We start from the raw sequence: 18,209 nt of genomic DNA, 5'->3' as shown, positions 1-18,209 counted from the left end.
TTGTCACATCCACATATACATTCAATATGACATTTAACTGCAACTAAGAATAGAATAAACTGCCCAAATCCGAGTGAGCAAAGCTTATCCAAGCTTATACCAAGAGGATTTGCAGCTGTAATTAATGTCAGCTGGACTACGAAGTATTGAATAAAGGTCTACACAATTCATCTGGAAATGGCACTGGTTTAAATATGTATGAACATGTATTAAATATGTAATATTAACAATACCCAATTTCTCTTATATTCTACATTTAGTTGATGCGTTTATTTAAAATTACTTTCTATTGTTACTGAAAACAATCAGAGCAACTAAGAAGTAAAAGCTTTGCTCAGTCTTGTCAGTGGCTTGAGCCAGTCACCTTGTCATTACTAGTCCACTACCTTAACTACCAAGCTACCTTACTCTCCTTTCAGCTTTTGTTTTTGTTCTGTTCCGTATGGCTCTTTAAGCTGTCCTTTTAAATGTTTCTCTAATATACTTGTTATTCATGAACATAATTCTTCAAAAAAGGTTACAAATTAGACCACACTAGAAACACTGGTGTTATGTTTGGTCTGTAGTAAGCTGCAGGCTAATGGCTACAGAATTCTGCTTTATATGGATAATGGTTGCAAACACTCGGGATCATTATCAGTATTAACATTTACAAATTGCAATATAAAAAAATAAAATTGTTAATGTCTTTCAAACCCAGAGAGTGTCCTGTCTAATCTGATTTGCTATCACTATCGGTCCGGTAACAACATTAATTGTTTCTGACTGCAAAAATCAGATTTTAAACTGTTTACTATGACGATTAACGCAGATGTGTTCATGCAATCTCACTCATTCACTCACTTACTTTCTTAACCACTTATCCAATTAGAGTCGGGATGGGGGGGCTCTGGAAACTGTCCCAGCTTTTCAATGGGAGCAAGGCACACATTAACACCCTCGACGTGGCACCAGTCCGTCGCAGGTCAGACACACATACGAACACACACACACACACACACACACACACACACACACATTCCCCCAAAGGGTAATTCAGTGTCTCCAATTAACCTGACTGCATGTTTTTGGACTGTGGGAGGAAACCGGAGTTACCGGAGGAAACCCATGCAGACATGGGGAGAACATGTAAACTCCGCACAGAAAGGACCCGGACCACCTAGCCTGGGGATGGAACCCAGGACCTTCTTTTTATGCAATGTATTACATCAATTACCAAAAAAAATAAATAAAATGGAAGTAAAATGCATGGTTGGCAATGTGACGTCATGTTCTTGCGTCCAAGAAAATGTAAGTAAATGTACAGTAGGTGTACAGATGGCCAGTATTATTTAGTAGTAGTACTCTTTTTCATTCCTTATTTATGACTGTAGACCATACAGTTGCATGCAGGTTTTAATTGCTTGAGTGCAAATTAAAAAGCCCAAGATCTTAAGATAAATTCCAAGGAGTGGCAACACTGTATTAGGCCTGAACAATAGCAGTTCAACTAGTAAAACGTGTCACCTGGGTTTAGTTGGTGGTAGAATATTGCCTTTTTTGGTGTTAAAATGAGATATTGTGTTTTTATGTTGTTTTGTTAATGGGAGGTGGTGTTTGTTTGGAGACATTTGGATCAGATGTAGAAGGGGATTTGCAAAAAAAGACTAAAAACCAGTGGTTCAGAGTTTATAATAAACCATTATGTTTGAGCACCACTGCATTCAACAATAAAATCAAAAGGAGTAGAAGATCCCGCCTTCCGGTGAGCTGGTGAAGTGACGCAAGGACTATATAAAGAGATGACCCGCCTCTCCTCTCTCTCTTTCCGCTGTGTAAGAAGGACGTGTTTGTGCCTAAAGGTGCTCGGTTCTTCTAACGAAGCTAAGGCCTTTTAATCCGGCGACTAGCACCGTCTAAATTAGGCATCCAACTCCTAAACTCGAATATATCAGCAGAAAAATGGCTTCTGTCTCTGAGCTGGCCTGTATTTACTCCGCTCTCATCCTCCACGATGATGAAGTTACAGTTACGGTATGTGCCTCTGTTCTCCTGACGGGAGGGCGCCATGTTGAGCGGAAACGTCTTCCCGACACATGGTGCCCATAGAACTGTGTTGTGTAATATGAGGTGTTTATACACACATTAAATATTCGAGATAGAAAATAACACTTGCCTTCCTTTGTACTATACGAGTAGTGTGTTAGCGTAGTTAGCTAGTTAGCATTGTGCCGGTTATGTCAGGCGCTTGTCTAAGCTGTGTTGCCAGATCTGGATATTTAGAGTAATTTATTATTTTGTAATTACACTAGGCTAGGCCAGATGTTATCAGACTGACAGGTGGATTTTAAAGCAAGCTACTCTCTAGGTTTGTTTACCATTGAGTATAACAACGTGGTGGGAACTAAAAGTGGTTCCAACTTTAAAAACTTACTTCTCCTATAACATTTACATATGAGTGATAAACTGACCTGTCATTGTGTCCTCATGCAATTAAGGCAAAACTACACTATTTATATATATATTTATATATATATTTATATTATCCTTTTTTACTGATTGTGTCGCTGCTACTAATCACAGTGTTGATGCTGTTGGGCTGGTGGTGTTAAATGCCAAATTAATGTCTTAGAATTTATTTACATCTGTCAAAGTCTGAAAATTTAAGTCATCAGGCACATATGTAATACTAGCTCTGTGGATCACTAGAATATTCAGAAGTTAATCAACCATTGTTCTATTTTCCAGGAGGACAAGCTGAACGCCCTGATCAAGGCTGCCGGAGTGACCATTGAGCCTTTCTGGCCTGGTCTGTTTGCTAAGGTATGTTTTTCTAATTGTAGTCAGCAGTCAACTCTTTATGGCTTATGTTTACTGTACATTTTTCTTTAGTGTAATTTTACTAGTTATTATTATGCATAAAGCTGCTGTAAAGATGAATGTACAAATACAGTACTGCTAAATGTGCTGGTATTTAATAAAAAAAATATAAAGGAGCAGTGCAAGTGGAACAAGTTGTTTGAAAAATAGATTTCTTTTCAAGCACATAATTTACCCTAATCACAAGATTAAATGATCTAGTAATTATAACTTGGTTAATATGGGGTTTGTTTAGCAGTAGTGCAGTAATAGGCTAATGGTTAAGGCACTGGTCTATTAATATAAAGGTTAAGTGTTCAAGTCGAAGTTGTTACTGTTGGGCCCCTGAGCTAGGCCCTTAATCCTTAGTTGCTTGTAATGTATTTGGATGCAGTTGTAAGTCACTTTAGGTAAAAGTGTCAGATACTTTAAATGTAAACAGTAATAATTAGAATGTTACCACTGAAAACATTGATTGGTAATGATGGTATTGTATGCCTAGATGTCAGTGATATTCTGCTTATTCTTATTAAAAATGGATTGTGGGAATAGATGTGTACATGCTAGGGTTCGTGTGCACATGGAATTTCAATATAGAATAAAACAAGATTGGCAGGTTTAAGTTTATTTGGAGTTTTATTTAATGGGTGAATAAGAAGTTTTGGTCATAAAAAGCTCTACACCTCAGACCTTGAGTTTCATAATTCTGCTTCTAATGAGTTATTGGTTATACTGGTACCAAGACTAATAAATGAGTTTTATTACATATATTCAGGCGGGACGGTGGTCCTGGGTTTGATTCCCAGGTAGGATGGTCCGGGTCCTTTTTGTGGGGAGTTTGCATGTTCTCCCCGTGTCTGTGTGGATTTCTTCTGGGTGCTCCGGTTTCCTCCCACAGTCCAAAGACATGCACGTGAGGTGAAATTGGAGATACAAAATTGTCCATGACTTATGAACTGCTGAATCTTGTGTAATGAGTAACTACTGTTTCTGTCATGAATGTAACCAAAGAGTGTAAAACATGATAAAACGAAACTAACTGTTAAATAAATTCAAATTTGTGTACAGGCTCTTGCCAGTGTGGACATCGGTAGCCTGATCTGCAACGTGGGTGCTGGCGGTGGTGCAGCACCAGCCGCTGCTGCTGGTGTAGCCGCTCCTGCTGCTGGTGATGCACCAGGTAACTACACTTTTTGTCCAATGATGCAGATTTTACGTGATGCACAATCATTCTTTTTGTAATAATCATGTATTTGTAAAGGTAATGAGTAGGTAATCTCATTTGAGTGATCACATGAAGTTGATGTAAACAGGGCTGCATTCATTCTGAAATATTTACACATTTACGTTTTGCATTTCAGCCAAGGAGGAGGAGAAGAAAGAAGAGAAGAAGGAGGAGTCTGAGGAGTCTGATGATGACATGGGCTTTGGTCTCTTTGACTAATGCTTTTTCTGGTCAAAAAATAAAAAACTGACTCCAATGTGTGGCTGCTTAGTGTTTTATTCCCGTGTTTAAAAGATTTGTAATAAGTAGCAGGTGTTTGAACAGAAAAAGCAGTTTTAGCCACCGAGCCTTACCTCCGGACAGCAGTACAGTACTGTTTACACAGCTGTTTCATTAACCTGTATAACTGTTTAGTACTTTTGGTATAAATGGGAGATTTTACTGCAAGTAAATGGTAGTAGCCAGTGAAGGCTACACAAACTTTGTAAATAAATGACAAACAGTATTTATAAGGCGATAGATAGCGTACTGATTACAGCAGTTTAGAAAACAAAATTGTGCACCTAACCATCAGCTGAATGGCTGTCCCATTCCTAAAGCTAATAGTTGTTTTGAATTGAGAGGGGGAGTTTCTGTAAAAAAAAAAAAAAGTACAGAAACTTTTTGTTATGAATGAAAGAAAATCAGTGCACAGATACAAAAAGGTAAATAATAGGGTTCAGCTGAACTGAAAAAAGTTAGCAAAATGCAATTTTTCCTGTTTTCACTTTTTATTTTACAGCTGTATAAGTCACTTGTGGCCTTTTTATACCCTGACTAACGAGTCGAGTTCTTCCGGTTGAGGTTGCACAGTTACAACATGAGTAATTGGGGTATTGCATTTGTGTTTCTAGGTGCAAAGTGCTTAATTATGCAAATTGTATTCAGAGATTTTGCTAAACTGATTTTGAATGAATGAACAAATGAAATTGTGCTTAGGATTTAGTAGTGCTTCAAGTTTTCAGATGTGTGTGCGTACATTTTTTTTTTTGAGTGTATAAAATGGGGGGGGGGACTTCAGACATTGCAGAAGTGTTTGCTTCTGTCACCAAATTAAATTAAACATGTCAGTTTTAAGCTGAGGAACAGTTCATTGCATATTTCTAACAGGCTACACTAGCACGCTTTTTGAACAGTAGTGTTTGACCAGTGGTTATAATAGCTTGGGCCATAGGTTTGTTTAAAGAGATGTAACAACAATGTTTTGGGGGGGAAAAAATTCTGAAGTATACAAACTTGTGTTAACATGATTTTACTGTTGCTTAGAGACATTAGCATTGCAGTTGCGATTTAAGGCCACTCGGAGACTTGTTCCTTAAGCAAGCTTTGGCTGACGTGTTGAAGTGTGCTTAGGTTCATTGTCTTGGAAAACCAATTGTCATCAAGGTTCAGTTTCATCACAAATCATAACATTTTTCCTTAAAATGCTTTGGAATTTCTGTGATACCAGTTACATAGTCAAGATTGCCAGTTTCTGCATCATTATCACTATGCTTGCCTGTAAGGATTTATCTGATTAGGAGCCATGCCTTTCTTGCACAAGACAAATTGCTGATCCACATGGCCAAACAGTTCCAGTTTGATTTGTCACTATAGAACTGTGTCCCAGACCGTTGCAGGCCTATCCAAATTCATTCTGGTTTATTTGAGTTGAGTCTTCCTCTGTCTTAATCAAAAGTTCTTTATGGAGTCTGGCCATGAAGCCCTTGGTTGTTAAGCGATCTTCTGGTTGCCACTGACACATTCTTCCCAGCTTTAATCAGGTCATCCAGTAAGACTTTAGCATGAACACAGGGTGATTCATTGTCGTACTGATGACATTGCCTGGGCCTCTGGCAACATTTCTGAGGTTTCTCCCAAGGCCAGGCACTTCTGGATAATATTCCCAATGGTGTCTCGGAATGTTTAAGGTCTTGGAAGTAGCCGCTCAGGTGGTGCAGCGGTAAAGTACGCTAGTGCACCAGAGTTGGGGTTCTGAATGCCTCTCTGACTGGGTTGGGCGGCAGCATGAACAATGATTGGCTGTTGTTCAGGGTTAGAGGGTAGAGAGTCGGATCATAGGTCCTCATAACTGGTACAACTGCGGCCTCTGCTGGCTGACTGATGGCGCCTGCACAGGGCTGAGGAATAATGCTGATGGGGGTGTGACCCTCCGTACATAGCGTCCATTAGTGTATGAACTCGACTCGTGCAGGTGAAAAATGCAGTCTGTACTGATTGCGTACCGGAGGGGGCGCAAGTCAGTTGAGAGGCGTCCTCAATCAGCGGTGCAGGGTCGAATCAGTATAGAGGACGCAATCAGGGTAATTGGACACGACTAGAATAGGGGAGAAAAATTGGGGGAAAAGTGAGAAAAAAATAGGTAATTAAAAAAAGAAAAAAAGGTCTTGGAAGTATTATAATCATGAACCTTTTGGTTGCAGCACTCATTAAACACTTGAATCTCTGGGTGGTGCTCCTATCACACATCACTGAGGCAAATTAAGGTATGTTATTATGATTCCTCATGGTTCAATCATGTTGTAACCCAACTTGAGATTATACAGACTAGCAGTAAGTTTTAAGATAGTCAACATTATATAGGGGTATGTATAATGACAGACATTTGTTTGCTGCAGCTCTAGCTAAATTTATATAATCAACTTCAAAACACTTTGTTTTTGCAGCATAATTGTGGCATGTCTTAGAATTTTAGAAAATTGTTCATACACCAGTTTTAAACCAAGAAAGACACAGTCAAGCGAACTCAAGAGCCTATAAATACTTGCTAACGTATCCCTGTAGATCAGGGGTGTCAAAATCAAGGCCCGTGAGCCAAATCCGGCCCGCCACGTCATTTTATGTGGCCCGCGAGAGCTTAAAAGACGTACGATTGTTGTGATGGTTCGGGTAGTTAGAGACGCACTTATAATTTAATGGGACACCTGTGCCTTTATACGGCAACTGCTGACATCGTAGTCATGGCAACTAACTTTGACTTTGCTAAGAAGCCATGTCACTTTTATGTTTTAGCGGCAAAAGAATGTGGGGTAAAATCAGGAGCGTAAACAATAATAAATAGAAGTTAATTCTCTTGCAATCCAATACAGAATCATCACCTGTAAGTAGTAGACGTTTATATTCTCAGTTGTTTGTAAATGTTTAGCGAGTATGTTACAGCGTTTCAGTTACGAATTTACCATAATTCCGTTAGCGCTATTTTACATTTGGTTAAATTTTATATTGTACTAGATGTAACACTTGACTACAGCTATGTGCCTGTACTGTATTAAGTTTTTTTTTTCTCCCCTTTTAGCACATCCAATTTCTTCCCGTCGATCATCCTCTCACTAATGTTGGTCCCTGCTCCTGATTGGGGAGGACGAGGCTGCTCCACACCCCCTCCAACACGTGCACAGCAATCGAACATCTTATCACCTACACTTGACGAGTGCGGTGCAGTACAGAACTGTGTACGGAGAGCTACACCCTCTACCGCACTCCTTTCCCATTTCCGTGCAGATGCCACCAACCAGCCAGCAGAGGTCGTAATCACACTAGTCTGAGAGAGAGTCCCCATCCGGCTTAATCCCACCCCTTATCTGAACAACAGGCCAATCGTTGTTCATGTGGCCGCTCAGCCTCAGCCAGCAGGCAGAGCCGAGATTCGATACGATGTATTCAAGATCTCAGCTCTGGTGAACAGCGAGTGTTTTTTTATTTTACCGCCGCACCACCAGAGTTTTTTTTAAATTGTTTTTTATTGTTTGTATTTTGTAGTTTTACTCCATTCTGATGCACACAGTGTACAGTTGGGAAGCAAATAAAACCAACGTAACTGTAATTTGGAGGGAGCTGTCTGTCGGTATAGCTAAGAAAGGGGGAAAACTTGGCGAGGGCAGAACAATTGTCTTAAAATACACTGTAAAATCATACATTAACTGCATTTCTCACAATGCATGCCGATTTTGTGACCTGCAAAGTGATCGCGCATCCCACCACTAGATGATGTTGAGAAATATTTACAAATAATCCCAAAATGTACAAGAAGAGAAAACTGAAGCAGAAGGAAGGTCATTTAATGAAAGATGGGGAAGTGAATAAAATGAGTTTGACACCCCGGGTGTAGATGAATAATTCTGTTAACTGTTTTTTACAGCTTACAGCAAAGGTGAGTGGAGAAAAAATCAGCAGCACAAATACAAGAGTAACACATTTTATTAGTTAAAGATTCTGTACAGTCAGAATTACCTGAGAATAATTTATCAGAGTGACAAAGTGGATTCATTTATAGATTGTACTGTACATGGAGCGAGTGTGAAAACACTCAATAGGACTGAGTACATCAGTCTTAAAGGAAAAAGTAAGATATGTGGTACATGTCGACCCACTTTTTAAAAAGGCGATGGGTAAAAGGCCTCACGCTGCTCAAACTGTGCTTTCACTGACCGATATGAATTTAGTGAACGTGTGAACAGTCCTTGATGGCATTTTTCTACCCATTGATATTTTTTAAGAAACACCCCTTTTCTTTTTCACTTTATACTGTATATTGGGGTGTGATTCTTTAAAAACAGAAACCTTTGTGTGGAGTATAGTAGTTTAAACAGCATGGTGTGGTAGGAAATGTGTTTCTAGGTGTCCTCTAAATGTAGATCAGAGGAGAACAGTGTGAGCTCTCAGTATAGTTATAGTAGAAGCATATCTGCTATAAGACAGTTCAGAATAGGAAGTGTGCGTGTGTCTATAATAGACCTTTGGGTTACATCGGGTTACATCAGGTTGTTCCAGGCTGTGCATTAGCACAGTGTTCCATGTGGGTTCCAGTTGCAGCATAAGTCTGACAAAACCAGCTCACTGACTGGAGTGACCAGTCTCTGTAAATAAAAAGGTTTCTTCCATATTCCTGTGGGTGTGGTTCTTCACAGTGGCAAGAGTTCAAGTGAAGGGCCACTGGTGATGTGTGATCCAGAACACAAAACATCTTGTCCCAGCATTGACTGTCCCACCTCTTCACTCTGGTGTGCTATGTTAACGGCGTCTCTCCTAGTGAGGCCGGGACTGAGTGATCATCTTGAGCCTGGCCTGGTCGATCACGTCCAGCAGGTTTTTGGCGTCAACAGCGAGGGCATGTGCAGCGGTCAGCATCTGCTTCTTGTAGTCCTGCTGCAGACTGGTGAGCATGTACTGCTGTGCTAGCTTCATCTTACTGATCAGCTCGGCCAGGTCAGAGTTCAGCAGTTTCTGTGCCATTTCAATCTGTCAGAGTAGTGTGGGGGAAAAAAAAATATTAATACATAATCAATTACTACTTAAAATGTGTTCATATGTCTAGGGCAGTAGACATAGTCCAATACTCCAAGAACACTGCTACAATACTGTAGAATGTTATTGGATGTGTATGAAGTGCGTTGATTACATTGTATGACCTCCAAAACCCAGTTCTAGCTGATTTAGACCAGTTTTAATGTTCTAGCTAAGAAATCTCTGTTAACGGTGGAATCTTCCACTGTCCTACAAGGACACCAAGGGGAGTATATAAGGGTATTTATTCATTTCTGTGTTATCTGTGTTTCTGCGGCCCTTCTCTGCAGATAAGATTAAAACCCTTTTCTACTGACAATCCAGTCTCTGAGGTACTTCATTAAGGGTTTTTTCCATCACAGTAGACACAGATTCCAAATTGAATTATCAAACTGAATTATCAAAGTTCAGGCATATCACAATTTATGACGTCTGCATTAAAGAATCCCACTTTTTTGGTACTGAACCATTTTGACAGTTTTTTATACAAGTAACAAATATCCAATCGCATTTTGCTTCCTCTACTGCTGCTGACCTCCACTCCTGACCGAGGCGAGCTGTGACTAACACACAGCCCCTCCATGTCCATCCTCACTACCATAAACCTCCTCTTTGGCTTCCCTTTCCTCGTCCTGCCTGGCAGCTCCAACCTCAGCACCCTTTTCCCGATATAACTCAACTCTCTCTTCTGGACATGCCCAAACCATCTCAATCTCTCCTCCCTAACTTTGTCTCCAAAACATCCTACCTGCACTGTCTCTCTAATAAACCCATTCCTGATCCTGTCCATCCTCATCACTCCCCAACAAGAATCTCAGCATCTCGGCCACTTCCAGCTCTTCCAGTCTTTTTGTCAGTGCCACTGCCTCCAAACATTTTGGACTTCAGTAAAGATTGTAATACCAACAGCTGTTTCATACAGTATACCTTTTTAACATTTAACATTTGCAGCATTTAGCAGACGCCTTTATCCAAAGTGACTTACAATTATAACAGAATACAATTTGAGCAATTGAGGGTTAATGGGCCCAACAGTGGCAATTTGGCTGTATTGAGGCGTGAACTGGCAACCTTCTGATTACTAGTCCAGTACCTTAACCGCTATACCACCCCTGCCCTTGTCAAAACATTTAATAGTTTCATTTTAATGTAGAGCTGAACAACATGTGGTTACTGCTGTCATTACTGTTACTGCTCCATGATTTGTTTGGCAAATGTTTTGTTCTGTTGCTTTATCAAGCTGTTTTTTATTGCTAACACACTATACAGCTATGTATACTACTCTAAAAATTACTCTAAAAACTGAGCAGTCGTAGCCTAGCGGTTAAGGCAGCGGTCCCCAATGTTTTTTGCACCACGGTCCAGTTTCATTTAGGATATAATTTCACGGACCACGGTGGGAGGATTTAATATAGAATAACTATAGAATGGAAAATCAGTGTAAAGCCTGAGCTCTTTACGCTGCAACGAGATGCTGCTCCCACCTAGTGGTGATAAGTGACAATAACACCCGAAGAGTATCGGAAATGTAACTGCTCTTGTAGCAATCTCTAATTATTTATTCTTTCTGTGTGGCCCGGTAATAAATGACCCACAAACCGGTACCGGTGCGCGGCCCGGTGGTTGGGGACCACTGGGTTAAGGTACTGGACTAGTAATCGAAAGGTTGCAACACTGCCAGGTTGTCACTGTTGAGCCCTTGAGCAAGGCCCTTAACCCTCAATTACCTAGACAGTATACTGTCCCAGTACTGGGTAGAAACGTCTGCTAAATGTAAATGTAAAAACCAAAATAGTAAGTACGTTTGCAGTTGGAAAACCTAATGTAACCTAATGTAAATAATGTAAAACCTCAGTTTTGATTATAAATGAGTTTAAATAAATAAAAGCTCAAAAACATTCCTCAAGATAATATCTAGTAAAGGAAGGAAAAGGTAGAGCTGTACCTCTCTGTGTGTGCTTGCCGGTAGGATTGGTATGGTCTCATCCACGGTTGCCAGCAGCGTTCGCAGTGCCAACCCCACCTCCTGTAATCACAATGGGCTTAGCACCAATTTCATAACAACCTACTGATAAAAAAGTTCTGTGCATGAGATCTCTTACTTTCACCATTGGCACATATTCCTCTGGGGAGGCAGGCTGGATTTTACTGGACATTTCAATGACCGCCTTCACCAATCCCGTTACATTCTCATAGACTTTATCATTGGAACGGTCAAGGTTGGCTGTGGGTGGAGGACTTATCTCTTGAGGCTGGATCTGGGAAATTAACAATTAAGGGTTGCATAAAAACTCTACACTTGGGCAAATATACAAATACATTATTGTGGCTGTATTTATCCTATATTACTATAAACGGAACACAATTCAGGAGCCAAAAACCACAATGGAATTTAAAGTCCAATGCTTAGGTCAGAACACTTTTTGTACGATTCACAAATAATGCAGTATTATAAACACGTGAGTAAATAAAAATAAAGGTAAAAGAACACAAAATAAATCTGTGCATCCTAGATATACTTCATTTTTGGTTGAGGGTAAACCCCAAAAACACCTTGTGATAGCACACAAATGAGCATAACTATTATTTACACCTGCAATTGGCACCTGACAATTGTAAGTTTAAGGTACAGAACATAACATGTAACCGTTTAAGCTTATAGCTGGCTGAGCCTAAGGTCAGACACACCAAGCCGATGCCAAAAAAAGGAAGCATTAACCTCATGCCACCTCACTTCTTCTGTGCTACATTTAAGTTAAAAACTACAGCTGACAAACAGCATTTTACATGTTCTCCACCTATGTAAAAAAAAAAAAAAATCATGATACAACCAGAACGTGGCATTTGTAACTGGAATAACCTGATATAGTGTTGATGTTCAGATAAAATAGATACATTCATATCACATAAGGTTTTAGGTCAGACAGATGCATTTAATACATATGGTGCAAACAAGGAATTTAAACATTTATTTATATTTATATTAGCTTTGATCAGAATCAGAATCTTGATCACTGGCAAGTAAAAGTACAAAACACTAAATAAAAACAATATATTTACATTTTTTAATATAAAAAAACCCTCCAACGAAGTCCAGAAACAATATCATATCAGGTATGAAATCTTCTTTGTCAAAATAGATTTATATATCAGTGGTGAACCAGTGTCATATAGTGGAATAGTATTTTGACTCATTTTATTGTGGTGATATGCAATTTGGGATGTAGCCCAGAGGGTATATCTAGTTCAGCTATGAGTTTCATGTCACTGTGCATCAGTTTGAATTGTAATAAGCTAATTTATATATGTACATTTTTAAGATTGTTTGCTAGGCTGGACCAGTGGTCACAAGAGTTCACTGAACAGCCATTAAGAAAATCCTTCCACAGGCCTGGCAAAGTCTGACTAGTGGAAACAATGTGGGACATGGTTGGGAAAACTATGGGTGACTGTCGGCCACAAACACTTTATTACAGCTGGCAGTTGGCTTGGTGTGTCAGCGCCCTTATAATGGCAAACAAATGGAAAATACCCAGTAAAGTAGGTCTGAACAATTATAAAAGAATTTTTTTAAGCTCTGGGAAAATTAATTTGACATCTAATACATGTTTAATTCAACATGAATACTCTTTAATAGGTTGAAAGCTTCACTTGTACCTTAAATTTGTATAAATTTAAACTGTAACTGCAATACATGAAATGATGAGTCAGCGAGCAGTGCCACTCATTACTGCAGCGCAAACAAAAAGTAACAAAGCAATTGTACCATAAAGTCCTAATGTTTGTTGTACTAGTAAAAGAGCTTTAACATGCAGATTGAGTGAGAGAAGCAGCTGCTAATGACCAAAAATGACATAACCTGACATACAAAGGTTCTTACCCGCCAAGGCTACGTGCAGCAAAAAAGCAGGCGAATGTGAGAGGGTGAGGGATGCAGGGGAAGAAGAACAGGAACAAAATTAATGATGCAAAAAAGGACATGCAAACATGTACAAACAAAATATTAAAGAAGCATATAGCAGTGTTGCATAATTTGGGTAAGGTGTGACTAGCCCTCTTTTGTGAAATGTTCATATAAGATGATCCACAAGCTCGGAATAAATATCACAAATAAAGCCCACAAAAATGTAAAGAAAAAAAAAAGGTAGCATAAAATACAGCTCTGGGAAAAAAAACTTGTATGGCAGCCATTTAATTCCAGTGTCTGTTAAATTCCAACACAGGTAAACCATATTATAAACCTTATTATAAACCATCACTGTCCTCTTGCATTAGGACCAGTTGAGTGATAACACAGTGCTCGTAGAACCTCAAAAGTAACTGGAATTAAAAAATAACTACTGACCATGCAAAAAGAGACCATCTAAAAGTGTTATTTTGGCTTTACTGGCAGATACAGTGAGCGTCAGGTTTCTTCCTGCCTTACAATTTCAACAACAGCAGTTCATAAGAACAAAGTCAAGCAGACATTGTGGACAAGCAACAAAGGAAGCAGAAATTGTGGACAACAAAGCTACAGACTGGAATATGCAAAAACAGCTACTGTGAAATCTGGTGGAGGATTTAGGGGGTCCTTTAGTAAGGCTGTAATTGGGCAAAATTGTCTTTGTGAAGGCCTGTGTTCTCACAGCCAGGTCAATCGAGGTATGGATGGAGGACTAGACCAAGACCATGATGTGGCTAGCCCAATCACCAGACCTAAACCCCATTAAAGACAACTTGAATTGTTTGTACCAGGAATCACCCTAACATCAGTGAAAGATTAGGGGAAAGCAAGACAAGGCATGAATGCTAGGATTTAAAATTGGGGTTATTCCAGCAAATATTGATTCCTGAACTTTTCCAAAGTCAAAGCGTTAACATTGTGGTGCTTTGTTTCTTTTTTTTTTAACAAATGAAGATGAACTTATTTTCCTGCATTACTGGAGGTCTCAAAACATCTTATTTTTTAACCAGCTGCTATTTTCTGCAAACAGAAGCAGATAATATTTTTATTTACAATTTGGGAAAATGTTGTCAGAATAAACAGTAAAACCAGTGAAACTACTAATTTTGCAGCAGTCTCTTGTTTTTTTCCAGAGCTGTATATATTTGTGCTTGAACAATTAAGGTCTTTTCAAAGTAGCAACCTTCTTCATGATTTACTTTGGCTTATAAGAAGCTGAATTGTACAAGTGAACTACAATTTACATGTGGTTTCCAGCACAAGAGGTCACTATCCTGTGGCACAAGTGGGGTGGTGCAAAAAACCTATTTTTTAAACTCCTGTTATCCTCAAACTGACTGAAACTGAATTATCCCAAAGACAGAAACCACATACTCATATTCAATACTATGTCTTTTTACTCAACTCTACAAACTTGCATCTTTTTGTATGTGTGTGTGCATAGGGAGTGAAGAGGCCACTGAACCCCATTCTTGCCCCTGGGCTGCTGGAGAAAAGAGCCGTTCCAGTTTTGCTGACGAGCAGCAACTCTAGCTGTCTGGCTATGGATAGCAAAGAAATGGTCTTTTTCATTTATCTGTTTTGTGCATCTCAGCTGAAAATAGTACTTAGTACAGGCAAAATAATATGTGTGATGCAAAAAACAAGAGATTAGTAAAGTACATGCTTAACACATAGCGGTTTACCAATGAGTTCACTTTACTTCAGACAGGCTTAAGAGTTGTTTGTGGAGTGTGCATTAGACTTTGCTGAGGATTGAAAGGCTCATGCTGCCTAACTGAATGAAATCAAATCAAACCTTCACGCCTTCATTGTAGCTGTCGATCGGGTTGATGCCTGTTGTGTTGCTCAGGTGAGTGGGAGCACCAGGCCGAGGGGGTTTCTTAGGTGGAGGTCCTGGATCTGTCCAGTGAAGATGCAAATACTTTTAGCAATTACATCTATACTTATAGTATGAAAATACACTTTGTCGTAATGTAAAAAATATTTAGTGGTTGATTAGTCAAGACGTTTGTTCTCTGAAGTTTGTTTAGTGCTGTACTGAAGCTACAATGCTAAAGTAGGTATGAGGAAAATAAGACCATCTCTATCATCACTAAGCACAGACAGGCCTTTAAATGATCAATTTGAGTTTGAGTCGCACTATTTATTTTTGTTTATTTACACAAAAGTTGTTCTTATATGTTGTTTTCTTAGATGAGTTCTTTTAGACATGTTCTCTTTAAGAAATGAAGAATTATTTTCATAGTCTTAGGTATAGATTGTGGTTCCTGTAAGTATTTAGGACATTCAGTCAATATGTGTTTGATAGAAACAGGTATTCGACAGGTGTGAGAGTGGTGGGAGCTGCCCCCTCTTTAAGTCGCATTAAAATAGCATTCGGCTAGCATGAGTGTGATATCGAGAAGTGGTGTCAAGTGTTGAGACTGGAATGCACATATTTTATCATCACTCAACATAAGCATTAGACTTAGATTTTAGCCAGACTTAAGATTTATTAAAATTAAAGACAGAATTATGTACTAGGGATTTGGATCACTATGGTTTTGGTTTCAATATGGGACTATTTAAAGGGGTGAATTCAAATAAATCCTGACATGTTGATTCTTGTGAGTTAAGTATACCAACAGTTCACACCGACATCAGTCAAAATAGTTTTTTTTTCTTTCTTTTTTTTTAAATAGCAAAATGTGAATGTCCTGTATTAATGTTTTTTAAGGCTAACTGCTATTTTAGTTTACTGTATGTTTTTTTGACATACCGTTTGTATGATACTAAACTAGTAATGTGCGTTTGACTGAAAATATACGGCATTTAGCAGATGTCTTTTATCCAAAGCGACTTACAGTACAGTGACAGTATACTGTCTAAGCAATTAAGGCTTAATGGCCTCGCTCAAGGGCCCAACAGTGACCTTCTGATTACTAGTCCAGGATCTTAATCGCTAGGCCACGATGTGCCTTCACAATTGGAATTGCTGTTCCAGTGTAAACGTTAAAAATCTGAAAGTCCACCTGACTGGTCAAACACAAACGGATGAGTGAACAGTTTGTTCAGACTTTGTAAATGCAAACATGGAAGCTTAGATAATTTGAAAGAAGTGAAGGATTCCAGCAGATATACTGAGGCTCTTACCTGCTTTGCCCACAGGTTGATATATGTGCTGGTTTCCCGTCTGAAAAAAAAAAAAGAAACAAAAACAAGCATTCACAGGCTTGCACTCTGGTCCAACCTTTACTGTAGATTGGATTACCACCACCGACCACAGCAGTGTGGAATTCTGGGTGGTTGTGGAAAAGCATGCATGATTCAGCCCCTGAGGCTATGTAAGAGCATCTGCACATCTCCAAAACACTATTAACACTCTCTTTTTCTTGTTTTTGTTTTTCCTTTCCTCTGGCTGGCAAACTAATGTTTCCTGTCTATCTTGATCTACTTAGGCAGTACTGTAATTACAAGAAAATGTGTCTGGTTTGTGGGTGCCATCAAGCTGATTCATGTTTCTGTAGATTACCAAGTTGAGATGAGGGCACATAAAATGCCAAGTTGTAGCTGCTACTGCCACGCCCCTACTGCTGCTTCCAACATTTCATCACTTTTTAACAAATGGACCAGTCTTAATGTACAGGGTTAAATATCCCAGAGATTCCTTAAAATGAAAAGCTTAAGAAATGTTCCCACTCTAGAGTAACTAAAAGTTAGTGTGTGCATCCTTAGTATGACCTCCAGAAAAAAAAAAACATTCAGAGAGTGCTGAGCACTTACTAGTCCCTGTAGAGCACCATCCTCCCGGTCAATGCTGCCTCTCGAGTTCCTGGACTCCAGCTTCTGAAAATTAAAACAAAACACACTAACCATCATGCTAAGCACAGAGGCAACTGAAACATTTCAGCTTAGTTTTAGTGTTTTGTTAAGTCTCTTTAAAATAAGATTCCTTTATTGGAATCTTATCTTAAAGAGACTTAACAAAAACACTAAAACCAATTTAAGTTTCTTTATGTTATAATAGTTACATAATATGGTGTTCTTTAAATGCATAAATTATCATATGTTTCTCCAAGACCACATTAGCTTTTTAATTGACTTTCTTTAGTGGTTTATGACACTGTACAACACACTTATGTGTAAAAATGAAAATGCACCTATTTAGCTTTTATTTTTTAAATGTAATACAATGTTTTCTTATTACAAATCCTATAATCAGCATCAAAATTTGTTACAAGTTAAATGTAAAGAATTTTTTTGTATTTGTTTTGGTCACATCTATATTAGGCTGCAAATGTGTTAATTTAAACAAGTTTTAAAATCGTCTGAGCTTAAGATTCAATGGAAATGATAAGACTCAAGGAAATCTGACCATTTTTCCATAAGAATATATTTTGCACTGGTCAGTTTCACAAATGTGCTTACTTGCTTTTTAGTAGTGCCAATAAAACTCTGAAATGTATGTATTTTTCAAGGAGTCTTTTTACTCTGTTTTCTATGTTATTTTCACTCTATATTCTGATTACATGATTTCTAATAAAAAATCTAAAAGCATTTTCAGCACTGGTCTCAGTGGTTGCGCAGCTAAATAAGTACCAGGGCTACCTTAGAGCTGGAATCACATTCTTTCTTAGCACAACTTTGGTATCATAACTACGTATAATAAGTATATTACAGTGAACATCATATTACAATAGTACATACACACAACACACATATTCTGCCTTATCTTTTTCATGTCAGATAATGCAGCAGGACCAACAAACCAACATCATTATTTACTCATTACAGCTCCTACCCAAACAATCTAACACACAGACAATCCAAGTAAAAACGCACAGCCAAATTAACAATGCTTACAAAATAGTAGGTGTGAATATACCGGTTTTCCAA

The 18,209-nt window shown here is 38.7% G+C and overlaps 2 protein-coding genes across 9 annotated transcripts in view; one reads left to right on the top strand and one right to left on the bottom strand.

Annotated features, from left to right (window-relative positions):
• Positions 1-1,790: 1,790 nt before the first annotated feature.
• rplp1 (ribosomal protein lateral stalk subunit P1) lies at positions 1,791-4,319 on the top strand. Its single transcript, XM_063014971.1, has 4 exons — positions 1,791-2,013; positions 2,728-2,802; positions 3,907-4,018; positions 4,200-4,319. Exons 1-4 carry the CDS (start codon positions 1,942-1,944, stop codon positions 4,280-4,282), a joined length of 342 nt encoding a protein of 113 aa, XP_062871041.1. The 5' UTR covers positions 1,791-1,941; the 3' UTR covers positions 4,283-4,319.
• A 3,964-nt stretch (positions 4,320-8,283) lies between these two features.
• ptk2aa (protein tyrosine kinase 2aa) overlaps positions 8,284-18,209 on the bottom strand; it is a 160,485-nt gene continuing 150,559 nt past the window's right edge. For 7 of the 8 annotated variants that reach the window (XM_063014944.1, XM_063014951.1, XM_063014910.1 and 4 more), the window contains 6 exons: positions 17,097-17,159; positions 16,467-16,506; positions 15,130-15,233; positions 11,488-11,643; positions 11,331-11,411; positions 8,284-9,340 (listed from right to left, as the gene is read on the bottom strand). In XM_063014944.1, coding sequence (XP_062871014.1) covers positions 9,128-9,340; positions 11,331-11,411; positions 11,488-11,643; positions 15,130-15,233; positions 16,467-16,506; positions 17,097-17,159 — 657 coding nt within the window. In that variant the 3' untranslated portion in view covers positions 8,284-9,127. Of the gene's footprint in view, positions 9,341-11,330; positions 11,412-11,487; positions 11,644-15,123; positions 15,234-16,466; positions 16,507-17,096; positions 17,160-18,209 lie in introns of those variants that run through there. The other variant, XM_063014959.1, reaches the window with a different exon arrangement.

Source organism: Trichomycterus rosablanca, chromosome 2, assembly GCF_030014385.1.
Source record: "Trichomycterus rosablanca isolate fTriRos1 chromosome 2, fTriRos1.hap1, whole genome shotgun sequence".
In the NCBI taxonomy this organism is placed as follows: domain Eukaryota; kingdom Metazoa; phylum Chordata; class Actinopteri; order Siluriformes; family Trichomycteridae; genus Trichomycterus; species Trichomycterus rosablanca.
This window is presented reverse-complemented; position numbering and strand designations above follow the sequence as displayed.